General features: G+C 37.2%; 1 protein-coding gene across 1 annotated transcript in view; it reads left to right on the forward strand.

Annotated features, from left to right (window-relative positions):
- PAK3 (p21 (RAC1) activated kinase 3) overlaps positions 1 to 16,623 on the forward strand; it is a 132,685-nt gene that overhangs the window by 98,419 nt on the left and 17,643 nt on the right. The window contains exons 14-18 of the mRNA XM_030934462.1: positions 3,685 to 3,733; positions 4,054 to 4,166; positions 6,177 to 6,294; positions 7,721 to 7,820; positions 8,322 to 8,518. Coding sequence (XP_030790322.1) covers positions 3,685 to 3,733; positions 4,054 to 4,166; positions 6,177 to 6,294; positions 7,721 to 7,820; positions 8,322 to 8,518 — 577 coding nt within the window. The remainder of the gene's footprint in view (positions 1 to 3,684; positions 3,734 to 4,053; positions 4,167 to 6,176; positions 6,295 to 7,720; positions 7,821 to 8,321; positions 8,519 to 16,623) is intronic.

Consider the following 16,623-nt stretch of genomic DNA (forward strand, 5'->3'; position numbering starts at 1 on the left):
TTTAATATATTGAGAGTTTTTTCATACAGTTTCATTTGATAAAGGCGTTCCAACTTCCAAAGAAAAGGGTAAAACCACTTCCCTAGGGGGAAAGAAAGGATGTGGAACCTGTAAAACGTGTTCCAATAGTTTACCTCAGCCTCTGTCCTTTTTGGAAATAGGGGCAGATGTTAGCAAGGATACTTTGGCTGGGAGGTTGGGATGGGCCAACTAATAGTTCAGTGTATCAGTCATCCCCTACTGTGAAACCAATAGCAACAGTGGCAACAACAAATGATGATAATAGTAGTTACCATATAGGCATCAACTCTGATCTGGCACAGGGCTAAATGCTTACATAGATTGTGCCATGCAATTCTCTACAGCCCTGTGAAATAGGAACTATTATCCCATTTTGCAGATACTCTCACTCTTTTGCAACTAAAGTAATTGTGCATGTGGCCTAAATACATGTGAATAAACCAAACAGAGTCACTTTTATTTATTTATTTTTAAATTCTATTTTAGATTTAGGGAGTACATGTGCAGGTATGTTACCTGGGTATATTGCATAATGCTGAGGTTTGAGGTACAAATTATCCCATCACCCAGAAGTGAGCATAGTACCTACCAGTTAGTTTTTCAACTCTTACCCTCCTCCCTCCCTCCTCACTCTAGTAGTCCCCAGTGTCTATTGTTGCCAGCTTTATGTTCATGAGTACCCAATGTTGAGCTCCAGCTTAGAAGTGAGAACATGTTGTATTTGGTTTTCTATTCCTGCATTAGTTCACTTAGAATAACGGCCTCCGGCTCCATCTATGTTACTGCAAAGGACATGATCTTATTCTTTTTATGGTTGCATAATATTCCATGGTGTACATGTACCACATTTTTCTTTATCCAGTCCAGCATTGATGGGCCCATAGGTTTATTCCATGTCTTTGCTATCGTGAATAGTGCTGCAATGAACATGCAAGTGCATGCATCTTTTTGATAAAGTGATTTTCTTTTGGTTATATATCCAGTAATAGGATTGTTGGGTCAAATGGTAGTTCCATTTTAAGTTCTTTGAGAACTCTCCAAACTGCTTTCCACAGCGGATGACCTATTTTACATTCCCTCCAGCAGGGTATAAGTGTTCTCTTTTCTTGGCAGCCTTGCCAACGTCTGTTGTTTTTTGACTCTTTAATAATTGCCATTCTGACTGGTGAGAGATGGTGTCTCTTTGTGGTTTTGATTTGCATTTCTGTGATGATTATTGATGTGGAGCATTTTTTCATATGTTTGCTAGCTGTATGTCAAAAGGCATTTTTAAATCATATTTTGCAATTAGATTTAACTAGTTTCTCAGGACTTATTGCAGCTGAACTGTACACCAAGTCGAGGTGATCTATTCCTTTGAACTCAAATAAGTTCAGAAGGACAAATCACACACCGGGCTCTGAAGTCAGGAATGTCTGTTTGCTTATTCCAGGAGCAAAGTGCTTTATTTAGATTTAAGTAGAATAAATGTTTTCTTCACAGAAAGGAAAGGTCGTATTGGCATTGCATGTTTGCTTTAAAAGATTTTTATTGATTTGTTTATTCAACAAATATTTATTGGGCACTAACTGGGAGCTCTGAGCCTAGAATCTCACACTTACAAAAGTGAGGAAATGATTTGTTTGATATAAGCCTCAAGCCTAAGAAATTTCTAGAATTACCAAATCCTGGTTTAGGTGGCACCTATTGATTAAGTGTGATTTTTCAGCCTAGTTCCAATCGATGTTTAGAAACCCAAGCAGAGTGAGGAGGGTGGTAGAGTTGTAGATTATAAATCATAGAATTAAAGACCCTTAGAAAAAAAGTAGCTCATTTCCTGTACCTTAAAAGTGAGAGAGTCAGACAGACATGGGCTGTTAACTGTGTAACCTTGGGCAGGTAACCTCTCTGAGCCTCAGTTCATCATATGTAACATGGGAATAATAGCATCTGACTTATAAAAATATGGTAAGGATTACATAAGATAAATTATCTAAAGTTCTTAGTGTAGTGTCTGACATATACAACATACTCAGTACATGTTTACTGTTATTGTGATACCTGTTTTCCATGTGACGGGACGGAAACTCAGTGAAAGGAAGTGACTAACCCAAAGTCACATAGCTTCATGATGTTAGGACAAATGTTAGAACTCAGATCTCTACTAATAGTCAGATATGCCTTATACTACATACCGAGTTTACTCCCTGAGAGCCAGGTCCACTTCCTGGACCTCTGAGAAATATTTGGGCTAATCCAAGGAGAAGGGAAAAGAATGACAAGGAAGTGCCTGACATAAGAAAATAATTCCTGGACTCAGAAAACGAAACAGCAAGGATGAAATAGAGAATAAGAGAGAAATAATTACCAGAAAGTTTACAGAGCAATGTTGGAGCATTACAATGCGTAGTCAATCACAGGACTGATCTCTATTCTAACTCCTTTATTCACTAAAAGTGAAATTGACTTTTTATTTCTTTTTCTTGAGGGTAGTGGTGGGAGGTGGTTTAGAATGCATTTGTGATTCATAGAAAGTTACTGTGAATGCAGCTTACTATACAATTTCTATTTGCAAAACAAGGGAACACCATAATCGAAGTTAGAATGGAACAAGAGTACTGCTAAGATATAAAGAATGATACATTATTAATTTTTTTGAAACACGGACTGGCTCATTATTATTTTTTTTGAGACACCCAGGCTGGAGTGCAGTAGCACAATCACAGTTCACTGCAACCTCGAACTCCTGGGCTCAAGTGATCCTCCCATCTCAGCCTCCTGAAAAGCAGGGACTACAGGCATGTGCCACCACACCTGGCTAATTTTTAAATTTTTTCATAGAAACTGGATCTCAACATGGTGCCCAGGCTAGTCTCAAACTGATGGGCTCAAGCAATCCTGCTGCCTCAGCCTCCCAAAGTTTTGGGGTTACAGGTGTAAGCCACTGCACCAGGCCCAGAAATGATAGATTTCAAAAGAATATTGGGCTGGAGTGACACCTCATAGAAGTTGTTGAGAAATTTAGTAAAAATAAGAAAACAATGGCTCAATAGTAAAGTCATGTTGCTATTGCTTCATGTAGCCATAGTACAGTACAGCACTGAGAGAGATTGATTCTTTAGATGAAGATAGTCTTAAAAATTGGAAATATATTAAAAGAGCCACTCTGTTTCTATAGTAAAAGTGAAGGTTAGTTTATACTTGCCTAAGTAAAAGATGATATTTTCTTTCCTACACTATTCTTCAGTTTAATCAGAGGCCTGCAATATTGGTTATTACAAGATTCAAGAAATATTTAGGGGATTCCAGGATTTTCCTAAAAGAAGCAAGGCCATTTTGTTCAATTTATTACTGCATAGTGCATGACACTCAGACTGGTGCCAGAAAGTCTGACTGGAGTTCCTACTCCACCACAAGGGATACATTGTGATTGTTTCAGGTGTGTTTGCTGTATAAAAAGATTGTTCCAATATTGTACACTTAAAAATTTGTTAAGAGGGTAGATATCCTGTGAAGTGTTTTTTTAATCACAATAATATTTTTTAAAAGGTTGTTCCTTTTCTTCATACTTTAATTTTGAGCTTGCTAATTTTCCTCCCCTCAAAATAATTACATTTTATTTCAAGTAAAATATATTGGTAACAGCTTGATTGCTTATTCTTTTGATAATTTTCACCTTCACAGGGCATCAGGTACTGTTTATACAGCACTAGACATTGCAACAGGACAAGAGGTAAGTGCTAACGTTCAATGCTGATTTTTATTTTCTTTTATTCATATTTATCACTTATCTTCTTTGATAGCAACTTTGCCTAAAAAAAATGGGTAGCACTGGGTTGAGATAGGTGTTTACTTCATTGGTGCCCAAAGCCTCTGAAGTGAGTGGTTTACCCATGATTAACCAAAAAAAAGTGGGGGGCATGAGTTTGTGGCACAGGGAAAGAGCTTAGTAAATAAAGAATGTGTATGTTTCACTCTGTGTCTCCCAAAATATGAATATTCATGTTTATTATAATGATTGTAATTAATTCTTGTATTTTAATTGCCATTTAGGTGGCCATAAAGCAGATGAACCTTCAACAGCAACCCAAGAAGGAATTAATTATTAATGAAATTCTGGTCATGAGGGAAAATAAGAACCCTAATATTGTTAATTATTTAGATAGGTAAGTGTTTTGTCTCGTTATGTACTTGTATTCTTTGTGGGATGTCATTTTTTCTTGGCAAATTACTTTATTTGGGATTTGTTTATTTAACAGTCATTCTGCAAATATTTCTCAAATGCTACAATGTAGTAGAGTATTAGATCTATTGCTAAACTTGCACTCATTTAGCTTTGTCCACATATCAGACACTTGAAGAAACATGTTATGGTCTTGGTTGTAAATAAAAGAAGTTTGTATAATTTCATTTTGAGAATCACAGCTCCATTTTGGCAGAAAATAGATCATTGCATATAGGAAGTAGTAGTGGTGTTTTAAACGTTACATCAAGTGTTTGTTTGGAGCCAGTACAATTTCTGGGAGTCTAAGTGAAGAAGGCTGACTACCATGGCCCGCTATAATGGCTTTAATGGGTGCTTTGTGATTAACTGACAGTGAGGTCTAGGGAATTCAGACTTTAATCTCAAACCCTTTTCCTAAACCAGGTAATTAATGTCTCTTTCATCAGTTGTATTAACAGTGTGTTATAAATAGGTATTTAAAAGCAGCACTAACTCTTCACTTGTGGTTAACATCTGTCTCATTCAATTTCAAAAAGAGTTTGTTTAGTACCATTGTGCTGTGTTCTCTGGAGGGGATACAAAGAAACTAAATCTAGGTCTTCAACCTCAGTACCTCAATAAGCTTAAAATACTGTTTTCTGGGCCGGGCGCGGTGGCTCAAGCCTGTAATCCCAGCACTTTGGGAGGCCGAGGCGGGCGGATCACGAGGTCAGGAGATCGAGACTATCCTGGCTAACACGGTGAAACCCCGTCTCTACTAAAAAAATACAAAAAACTAGCCGGGCGAGGTGGCGGGCGCCTGTAGTCCCAGCTACTCGGGAGGCTGAGGCAGGAGAATGGCGTAAACCCGGGAGGCGGAGTTTGCAGTGAGCTGAGATCTGGCCACTGCACTCCAGCCTGGGTGACAGAGTGAGACTCCTTCTCAAAAAAAAAAAAAAAAAAATACTGTTTTCTGCTTTTTGGGCCAGGTAGACCAATGTTACAGAAGAAGGAAAAACTGGGAGAAAAGAGGGTCAAATTTTACAGACTTCTTTTTTTTTTTTTAAGAGTCTTGCTCTGTCGCCCCAGCTGGAGTGCAGTGGCACAATCTCAGCTCACTGCAACCTCTGCCTCCTAGGTTCAAGCAATTCTCCTGCCTCAGCCTCCCAAGTAACTGGGATTACAGGTGTGTGCCACCACACCCGGCTAATTTTTTGTATTTTAGTAGAGACGGGGTTTTGCCATGTTGGCCAGGCTGGTCTCAAACTCCTGGCCTCAGGTGTCCCACCCACCTTGGTCTCCCAGAGTGCTGGGATTACAGGCGTGAGCCACTCCACCTGGCCACAGATTTTACAGTCTTGATCAGTGTCTCCTGAAGTGTAACTTAGGAACCACCTGCAACAGAGTAACCTAAAGTCATTCTGTGTTTGTAATTTTGCAAAAAATAAAAAATAAAAAAATAAAAAAATGCATTTGCACTTATAAAAAATGCAGAATTCTAGGCTGCTTTCCATAAATAATAAGATGAGGACTGGACTGTGAAGTTTTATTTTTAACAAGTTTTCCAGGTGAATTTTATGGACACCACAGTTTGAACAATACTGAATAGAAAATCTTGCTTCACATTGATATGGGTCTTAGGTCAGGGTGGCAACATTGAGGTCATTCCATTTCCTATAATTCATCTTTCTTGATAAGCAAGGTTTCAGAGAGACCTGATTATACTGCTAAAGTGCCTTCAGATGGTGTCAGGTGATTTGAATAACCTCATGCTCTCTTTGCCTGAATTATAGGGCTCTGATGACCTTTGGCTCCATATTTGATCACTTGGGGTATGCCCCTCAGTACCTTCTGAAAGGTAACAGGCATGGCACAACTCAGAGTTGACTTCTATCAGAACTGAGGCCTGGGAATATCAGAGTCCCCAGTTTTTTAGCATCATAAGGCAAAGTCTTTTCTTTTCTTGTTATAGCTACTTGGTGGGTGATGAACTATGGGTAGTCATGGAATACTTGGCTGGTGGCTCTCTGACTGATGTGGTCACAGAGACCTGCATGGATGAAGGACAGATAGCAGCTGTCTGCAGAGAGGTAAGCAAATAGAGCATTTCCAGCTGAGAAGAACACCAAAATTGGCAGTTCTTCGTTTCTGATTATTCAGAATGTTTATGTCATTAAAGTAACAATAGTAGAACTTTTCCACTGAAAACAATTGGAGAGGCCAACTTCAATTTAAATTCTGTCCTAATAGCACTCCCCAGCATCACCCTCCTGAGCCCCTTGTTTATTTTAGCTGCCTTTTGTGAATCTTTTAGTTCCATTATGTCATTCGTGAGGTGCCATATCTAAACCCACATGCTGTAGTTTCGGTGAACATAGGAAACAGTGATATTGGCATAACACTTCTTTCTAATTTGGGGAAGTTTTTACATGATACTTGTTTTATCTTGCATGTGTAATATGAGCCATGTAAAATAAGTTATATTTTCATCATTTTTAGAAGGGAATTTAAACAAGGTCTTCCCTCAGCCCAGAAAGCAGTTGCTTTCACAGTACAATCTGAACTTCCTTTACAGCCCCCCAGTGGGCCTGACAGTCTGTCTCTTTTCCAGTAAGTGTCATATCCCTAAGGGGTTTCAAACTAAATTAAAGATATGTTATTACATTTATTATGTTGACTATTAAAACACACACACACTTTTTACTGGAGTCTCATCTTAGGCATTATAAGCTATCCCATTTATTTTGGTGAGGTTTTCTATCAACAAAAGTAGGAACTCTGACTCACTGAAACTTGAAAACCAATGATAGAAAAACAAAACTAAGTGATATCAGCTAATCTTTGTTTTTTTTTTTTTTTAAGTTGTTCACTTAAATTTCTTCCTTCCTTGCTCTCCTCTCATTATCATTTCCCCCACCCCACATATCCACCAAACATATATGTTTTCTATTCACGCCATAAATCAAACTTACTACCCTGAGCCTGTGGTTTCCTTCTTCCAGCATTACACTGCAAAGGCATTTCCAAACAATTGCCTATTACTTCATAGCCTCGGAGTGGTTCCCAAACCTGGCTACCCATTAGAAATAGTTTGGGGCACTTGTTTTAAATGCAGATTCCTGGGTTTCACTCCAGAACTTCTGAATCAAATCATACCATGTACAATGAAGCTTACCACAGCTGTAGAAGACCAAGCTGAATCATCCAAATAACTGGGCCAAAGTATATTAATTGGTTAGTTTGGCTGTATTAAGGATTGGTGCTATTTATCACATTATCATTCTTCATGTCCTAGTCTGATGTGTCAGCCATCATACTTAGCATGTATAATGCTAAGTGGCATCATTGATGTAAATGGTAATGTGACTTTAAAGTGGTGTTGTTAAAGCATTCAGTAATCGATTTCACTGGACAAAATAAAGTTATATCCTTGCCCCAAACTTATCTAGAAATAAAACTTAGTATTAAAAAATTATTTGTGATATAATTAGAACTTTTTTTTTTCTGATTTAATAGTGCCTGCAAGCTTTGGATTTCTTGCACTCAAACCAGGTGATCCATAGAGATATAAAGAGTGACAATATTCTTCTCGGGATGGATGGCTCTGTTAAATTGAGTAGGTATTTTGGTTCAGGTGGTGTTAGAGTATCAGGGAATTTCTGTTCTTTTATTGTGTATCTTAAGAAGATAATGGTTACTGAAAGTGATTTATTTGAAAGAAGTTACAGCCCAGATTGAAGTAAAGAATTTTTCTAACACTGTTCCTGATTATTGTGACCACATTTTTTGGATTTAATATTTCAGAATTTCTAGTGACTTGTGGAATGAATAAATGACAACTACCTAATTAGGAAACTGAAAAATTCTGTAAATTTGAGAAAACAGTGATAAGGAGGAATTAGATTGAAGTCTAGTAAAAATGACATCACATTAGTCAATTATTTCAGACCTTCTTAAAATCAGGACCAGCTGAGACATCAGTTAACAAAAAGGTATGAGCTAGGCAGTTGTGGAAACTCAGTGTGTAACAAAGGAAGATACAGCCATATCTGAAAGTGATATATTGTGAAAAGGAAAATAATTTGGGCTTATTTTAACTGGCTTTTCTTCTCTGCAGCTGACTTTGGGTTCTGTGCCCAGATCACTCCTGAGCAAAGTAAACGAAGCACTATGGTGGGAACCCCATATTGGATGGCACCTGAGGTGGTGACTCGAAAAGCTTATGGTCCGAAAGTTGATATCTGGTCTCTGGGAATTATGGCAATTGAAATGGTGGAAGGTGAACCCCCTTACCTTAATGAAAATCCACTCAGGGTAAGTCAGAAGAGAAGTCAGGTACTTTATTCCCAGCAAAGGGGAAAGGCCAAATATCATTTCTAGCTTCCACTGAAAGTGACCAGAATGGGCTCTTTTCTGAGACCAGTAACATAAAAGCACCAAGTTATATTTTTCAAATTTACTGTAAACTTCTTAAAGTTTATCTTACATTGTCTCAACAGTTTTCCTTTTTCTTTCTTCTTCTTCTTTTTTTTTTTTTTTTTTTTTTGAGAAAGAGCAACTACCTTTTTTTTTCTCTTTTTCTCACTTAATTCTTTTTTCCTTCCAACTTTTATTTTAGTTTCGCGGGGGGTACATATGCAGGTTTATTACAAGGGTAAATTCCATGCTGTTAGGGTTGGTGTACAGATTATTTCATCTCCCAGGTAATGAATGGAGTACCCAGTAGGTAGCTTTTAGATCCTCAGACTTCTCCCACCCTCCACTCTCAAGTAGGCCCCAGTGTCAATTTTTCACTTCTTTGAGTCTGTGTGTACTCAATGTTTAGCTTCCACTTATGAGTGAACATGCAACATTTGGTTTTCTGTTTCTACATTAATTTGCTTAGAATAATGGCCTCCAGCTGCATCCATGTTGCTGTAAAGGACATGATTTCACTCTTTTTTATGACTACATAGTATTCTATGGTGTATATGTTCCACATTTCTGTTATCCAATCCACTGTTGATAGATATCTAAATTAACTCCATGTCTTTGCTACTGTGAATAGTGCTGCAATGAACATACACGTGTGTATGTCTTTATTGTAAGACAACTTATATTCCTTTGATTATATACCCAGTAATGGGATTGCTGAGTTGAATGATAGTTTTAAGTTCTTTGAGAAGTCTCCAAACTGCTTTTTATAGTGGCTGAACTAATTTACATTCCCTCCCGCAGTATGTAAGCATTCCCTTTCCTCCTGAACCTCGCCAGCATCTGTTATGTTTTGACTTTTTTTTTTTTTTTTTTTTTTTTTTTGAGACAGAGTCTTGCTCTGTTGTCTAGGCTGGAGTGCAATGGCATGATCATGATCTTGGCTCACTGCAACCTCCGCCCGCTAGGTTCAAGTTATTAGTGCCTCAGCCTCCCAAGTAGATGGGATTACAGGCATGCACCACCATGCCTGGTTAATTTTTTATATTTTTGGTAAAGACGGGCTTCACTATGTTGGCCAGGCTGGCCTCAAACTCCTGGCCTCAAGTGATCCACTTGCCTCGGCCTCCCAAAGTGCTGGGATTACAGGCATGAGCCACTGTGCCTAGCCCCTTCTTGACTTTTTAATAATAACCGTTCTGACTGGTGTAAGATGGTATTCATTGTGGTTTTGATTTGAATTACTCTAGTGATGTGGAGCATTTTTTCATATGCTTGTTGGGCACATGTATATCTTCTTTTGAGAACTGTCTGTTCATGTCCTTTGTCCATTTTTTAATGGGGTTGTTTGATTTTTGCTTATTAAGTTCCTTATAGAAGCTGGATATTAGACCTTCATCAGATACATAGTTTGCAAATATTTTCTCCATTTCTGTAGGTTGTCTGTTTACACGATTGATAGTTTCTTTTGCTGTGCAGAAGCTCTTCACTTAAATGAAGTTCCATGTGTCAATTTTTATTTTTGTTGAAATTGCTTATGGAGTCTTCATCATGAAATCTTTGCCAGGGCCCATGTCCAAAATGGTATTTTCTAGATTTTCTTCTAGGGTTTTTATAGCTTTAGGTTTTGCATTTAAGTATTTAATCCATCTTGAGTTGATTTTTGCATATGATGAAAGGAAAGGATCCAATTTCAATCTTCTGCATATGGCTAGCCAGTTATCCCAGCACCGTTTATTGAATAGGTAGTCCTTTCCCCACTGTTTATTATTGTTGACTTTGTCAAAAATCAGGTGGTTGTGGGTGTGCGACTTTATTTCTGGGTTGTCTCATCTGTCCTATTCATCTATGTGTCTATTTTTGTACCAGTACCATGCTGTTTTGGTTACTGTAGGCTTGTAGTATAGTTTAAAGTCAGGTAATGTGATGCCTCCATCTTTGTTGTTTTTGCTTGGGATTGCTTTGGCTATTGGGGCTTTTTTGGTTCCACATGAATTTTAGAATAGTTTATTCTAATTCTGTGAAAAATGTCGTTGGTATTTTGATATGAACAGTATTGATTCTGTACATTACTTTGGGAAGTATGGCCATGTTAAAAATATTGATTCTTCCTATCCAAGAACATAGAAAGTTTTTCCATTTGTTTTTGTCATCTCTGGTTTCTTTCATCAGTGTTTTGTAATTTTTGTTGTAGAGATCTTTCACCTTCCTGGTTAGCTGTATTCCTAGGTATTTTATTTTTTAGGGCTGTTGTGAATGGGATTGTGCTATTGATTTAGCTCTTAGTTGGATGTTGTTGGTGTATAGAAATGCTATTAAGTTTTTAGCATTGATTTTGTATCCTGAAACTTTGCTGAAGTTGTTTATTAGATTTAGAAGCCTTTGGGCAGAGATTATGAGTTTTCTAGGTATAGAATCATATCATCTGGGAAGAGAGATAGTTTAATTTCTTCTCTTCCTGTTTGGATGCCTTTTATTTCTTTCTCTTGCCTGATTATTCTGGCTAGGACTTTTAACATTTTTCTAACATGCTTTGATTGTATTTTTAATGACAAGGGTCTTTAGTATAGCTTTCTAATGTAAAATATATGTAGCTTCTTATTAAGTGAGATGTGGGGAGAAAGTACTTTTATTACATGACATGGTTAAATGATCAGTCTAAAAAACACTTGCTTTATAATTACTTTAACAAAGTAAATAAATGCATTTTCAGAACAGCTGTAATTTTTAAATTGGATTTTCCTTCATTATCAGTAATGATTTATTGATTAACAACAGCTTGGTGGGTATTGAATGGAACACAGAGATAGACATAGTGCTAACCTGGTGAAATCACAAACTTAATTAGATTGTCAAGTAGAAAATGATAGGAAAGTTTGCATTTGCTAACTCGCTTTGCTACCACAAAATCAGAGATTTGATCTTCACGTGATCTTGTTATCCCTGCAAAGAGAAAAACTTCATTTCACACCTAACCCTATCATCTTATTTTGGAGATGTGCTGTTGATCATGTGGAGAAAAGGAAAGAGGTATGAAAGAAATGCTTACTCAGTGCAGAAATGAGCCATAGATATTTTGTTGTGTATAGCCCAGCAGTGAGCTATTAACAGAAGTTGTGCTTTGTATATATAACAGGCATCACATTGTTTAAAAAAGAAAATATGCACGGATTCAAATTCTACTCTCAAAATTCATGCACAGTGCTAGTATCATCGGCATCTTGTATATTGCCTGTATCATTACCACTAGGAGTCTAAAATTGAATCATACCCTTGGTATGCAAAAAGAAAAAAAAATGTTCTTAGTAAATGGTTAAGAGTTTTCATATAAAGCTTGTAAAATCCATATGCAAACCAAATATATGTGGCTTTCTATGCATGTAAAGAGACCTATAAACTAACTGTCTAGTTGTTTTTGCAGTTAAACATTTTGTAGTTGGGAACAGCATTCCCTATGTATGGAGAGGAGGACAGCTTCCTCCTGGCTGTCTCCTAACTCCTCTCTGATACTTGGCCTCTTGTTTTATTCCCTGTGCTGATTAGAAAACAACAGATACGAGGGAATGCCCTAATGAATGCTATAGGCTATTTCTCTGATCTCATGAAACAATCTGGAAATGAGATGTGCACATTGATTAGCTGCCTTCAGGGCTAAGTGGAAAAGAAGGGGCATTTTCCCACCATTTGTGGGATAGCCCTCCATGGATTTAATCAAGTCCACCCCTGACCTGTGTTCCAGCACATCAGGATAATTACATGGGCTTTTCCTTATTGTTTAACCACCTTTGCCCATTAAGAAATCGCAGTGAAAGAACACATCAGACGTCTTGTTTCTATGGATTTCCTCCCCTAAGTCTTTGGAGTTTGGAGGCACTAAATGGATTATGGCTATTTTGCTTTCTGCCTTCTAATGAGTAATTTACAACCTGCAAATTTTAAGGATTAAACAAATGGCTCTGTAAAACAACTAGTCTCGGTAATGGATTTATTACCTTCTTCAGCTCCCCAATTACAATTGATCTCTCTTTAGCTAGGCTGCTTATTATTAGAAAAAAGGAAACAGGTTTTGATCTTTATAGGCATCTTCTAGCCTGGGATTAGAACTCATAATTAACAGCTTGTATCTTAGATTCCACCGCTTGATATCTAAACAAGTACTTGCAGATTAACAAACCACAAGGTTCAGGAAGCCTACATTAAGTCTGCAACAAAAAGACCTGTCAGAAAGACCACCCTGTTGAATTCCACTGATAAGGATTTACTCTAACTTTGCTCATTACTCTCTGTATGTGTGATCAACTTTCAATTAATCAATCAACAAGCCCATATAGAGCTAGCCCTATTCTAATTTTGTCTCTTCTAGGCATCAGCAGTACTTTTTTTAGTTTCGATTTCAAATATGTTTTCCTAATGTTCTCTTGAAGGAAACACAATGTCTCAGGCTATATGCCCTTATTTAGAATCTTTAAAATGTAGTCGCTGAAACCATGGGGAGATTGGAGAGAAAAAAGATCTAACATGAGCCTACAGGGAGCAGCATTTTCTTGGATCCTGGTGCCCAGGCCATATGGGGGGAAATAGAAAATAATCAACAGCTTTAAGAGGAGTATAAAAGAGTGCCAGATTAGTCCTGTCTTTAATATCCTTCCAACACTACAACCCATCCACTAATGTGTGCTTTGAGGTGGAAAGAGTTAGAAGGAAGGAAGTGGAAGAAAGACAGAGTAGTAAAGTACAGGGTAGCATGTTGATGTGAAAAATTTTGGTCTTGTAGTCAGGCAGATCTGGGTGTGTCCTGGCTCTATAACCTGCAAGCTCTGTGACTGTCTGCAAGTTACTTAAAACCTTTATAAGCCTGCTTCCTATCTGTAAAATGAGAACTATGTCTATCTTACAGCGTTAGCATGGAAAGTAAATGAATAACACCTAGCACAGTGTCCACTTCATTGTAAGATATATATATATATATATATATATATATATGAAAATGTATATATGGATAGTAAAGTAGTAAGATAGAAAAAACAGAGAAAGGATGTTTAGAGGTTTTTTTTTTTTACCTACTCATGAAGGGAGGTTGGATTCAGCACTCTCTTAAGAACGTATCCTTCATGAGAGTGGTACACCCATCTACTCAAGGAATGGAGGGTTTTGCACAGTTCAGTACAATCACCATGAACAGGTAACACTGAACAGAAGAAATTCAAGGTGAAATCTGGGGCTATATATTTCAAGGTCATTTATGTTTCACTGTGGGTTTTTCTGTCTCTGTTGTATCAGTTCCAGTTGAGCAGAACCTTCATGAATATTGCCTATTAACATATTGTGGATGCAAGGAATTAACTACTTTTCCCCTTAGTTAGAAGGCAGCTGAGATTTTTTAATGTAAATTTTGCTATACTAATTGATGTAATTTGTTCATAAAATGCCTTTTAAAGGTCAGAGAGTCATTAGTTGTACTGATGTTATGAGGTTGGTATCCTTCCAGAGAGAGAGGACACAAGCTTCTTACTGTCCCCCACTGCCTGAAGTATTTGTACTCAACATAATTGGCCTTGGACGTGTTGTTCTGTGACCTATAGACAGTTTTAGTGCAGCCTCCAATAATTAAGTACCTTGTTCCTTCTCTTTGCCAAAGTGACTGGGGTTAAAAATCTAACTTTCCCTGTGGATATACAAATCAAATGTTACTGTTCCGCTGATATCATCAGCTTTTTTGTTAATTGAAGACTTTAAAAAACTGTTACTATAATAACCTGATTCTAAGTAAGGAGACACAATCATTTTTGTCAAACAAAACTTTGGTCTGTTTTCTCAGCACCCAGAGTGTACCCCTTTATTAACTTTGCTTTTACACATAATGGGGCGATTCTTATCAACAGGTTTTGATGGAATTTGTTATTTGTGATATGTAAAAAAATGACATCCACTTGAAGTCCCTACTAGACACTTTGAAACACCTTTTATGGTAATGTTCCAAATCTTTATCCAAGTTAAAATAAATTTTAAGTGTTCTCTTTCTACCCCTTACTTTAAACATCTGTGAAGCTGTATCAAAGATTGGATCGCTGGAAGACAGTTATTGATATTACTGCTAAAAACAATATGTAGTATAGTATGTGAACCACAGATGCTATATCAGTGGATCTCCTTGGTTGCACATTGGAGTTATCTGTGGAGATTTAAGAATCAGTGATTCTAGGATCCCATCTTTAGGGAAAAATGGCAGTCAGGAAAAGGTCAAATATCAATGTGGCAAGCCCTTTATAGAACACTGTCAAACCTGGACAACAATTCGTCATCACCGCTCTTTGAACATGGTTGTCCAACCAAAAAATAACACTATCATTCTACTCATATTTATCCATTTTTTCTAAACATTTATGAGTAATACTATAAAAGCCCAATTGAAATCCTGATGTGCTTTATGTCATTCTCTGATTTACCAGTCCAGTAGCACTATCCAAAAAGAAATGACATTAGTTCAGCATATGCCTCCATGATATGCTATTTTCTTTTGCAATTTTGTTTCTTCTGAAAATGGAGTTCATCATTAAAATGGTCTAGCTGCTGACTGAGTAGCTAGCATATATTGGTGCATAATAAACCCATCAGTCTGACTACTCATGATTAGGAGTGCATTACCAATATGGCAAGGGAGAAAGGAGGACAGAAATCTAAATTCAGACCTCTTATCTACACTAGTAGGCTTCCCACTTCCTTTTCCTGCACTTAAAGCACTACAGAAATGTTAGTTATTCTTATTTCTACTTGTAGGAACAAGGAAATTATAGTTGGCTTGTATGGCTAGAGAAGAGAGTTAAGCAGAATAAGAGAATCTCTAGTAATTGAAAAGCAACTAAAGGCTAAACTGTTTCTAGATCCCTCCAAGCACTGGGACTTTGCTGTGGATCGGAATGTCTGGGTTTGATGGCGCGTGCTCATTTGGAATTAAAGTCAGACATAAACTTCCTGAATGCCAGAGAAGCAAGCATACTTTGCTAGCACTCAGTCAATATTGTTTTGAATGTATTTCAGGAAGAGCTGGGAGCATTCCCTTCATTTTCCATAAGCCATGATGGAACAACAAGGTTTATTGATGGTTTGTTGACACTCCTCCTACTTTGAGTGTAAATCTATGCCTAAAAGGAGGGGGAAGTTGGGATCACTACAACTAAAATAATTACAGAAGAATAACAGGGTTTCTTTTTAATCAGAAAAAAAATATTGCCTGTCAAAAGATAGACAGCTCTTAAGAATCATTGGTTGTCAGGAATTCAGTGTAGGAAAATGGGACTTAGCCATAGGAAAGCTGCAAGTCTCATTTAGAATGTAACTCAGAAGCAGACAGCTCAAACTGGTGAATTATGACCCAGAAAACAGCCAAAGGAGAAACGGATTCCATAGCAAACTAAAATCCACCAAGAGAAAATTAGAGAAAGAAAGTTTATGCTACTATTATGTTATAATTTCTCAGAATCCTTATAGCATGGCTTGGGAGTAAAACAAGGATGCATATGCTGACTGCCCTAATAGGTACCATAAGTATAACTAAGTAGCTAAGTCCCTCCAGATCAAAGTTAATGCTAAAGAGACAAATCATGGAGTGTAATGATAGACATTTGCACACTGAAACGCCCATGCACATGTTTTATCCTATGGCTTTTGAAATCTGTGTTTTTGCCAATGAGGAATTACTTTACCAAGAAAGTTGGAGTTTTCTTAATAATTAAGATTATTTCTGACCTTTATTGTCATTTTGATTGATACCTTTTCCAACCACGTTGCAACATCATTGTAGAAAACCCTTTGCATTCTAATAAAACAGTAAGTACTCTGAGGTGTCTTAGATAAAACTTTCTGCAGAGAAGTTGAATCAATTAAGGCAGCGTAAGCATTGTAGCTGGGAGAGCCAGAGTTCTAACATTATCCCAATAATCAAACTGACCTTTCTGTTATAGCTCTTTTCTTTCCTTTCTTTTGCTTTATTTTTCTTTTCTTCTTTC

The sequence above is a fragment of the Rhinopithecus roxellana genome, chromosome 7 (assembly GCF_007565055.1).
Source record: "Rhinopithecus roxellana isolate Shanxi Qingling chromosome 7, ASM756505v1, whole genome shotgun sequence".
NCBI classification, from domain to species: Eukaryota; Metazoa; Chordata; class Mammalia; order Primates; family Cercopithecidae; genus Rhinopithecus; species Rhinopithecus roxellana.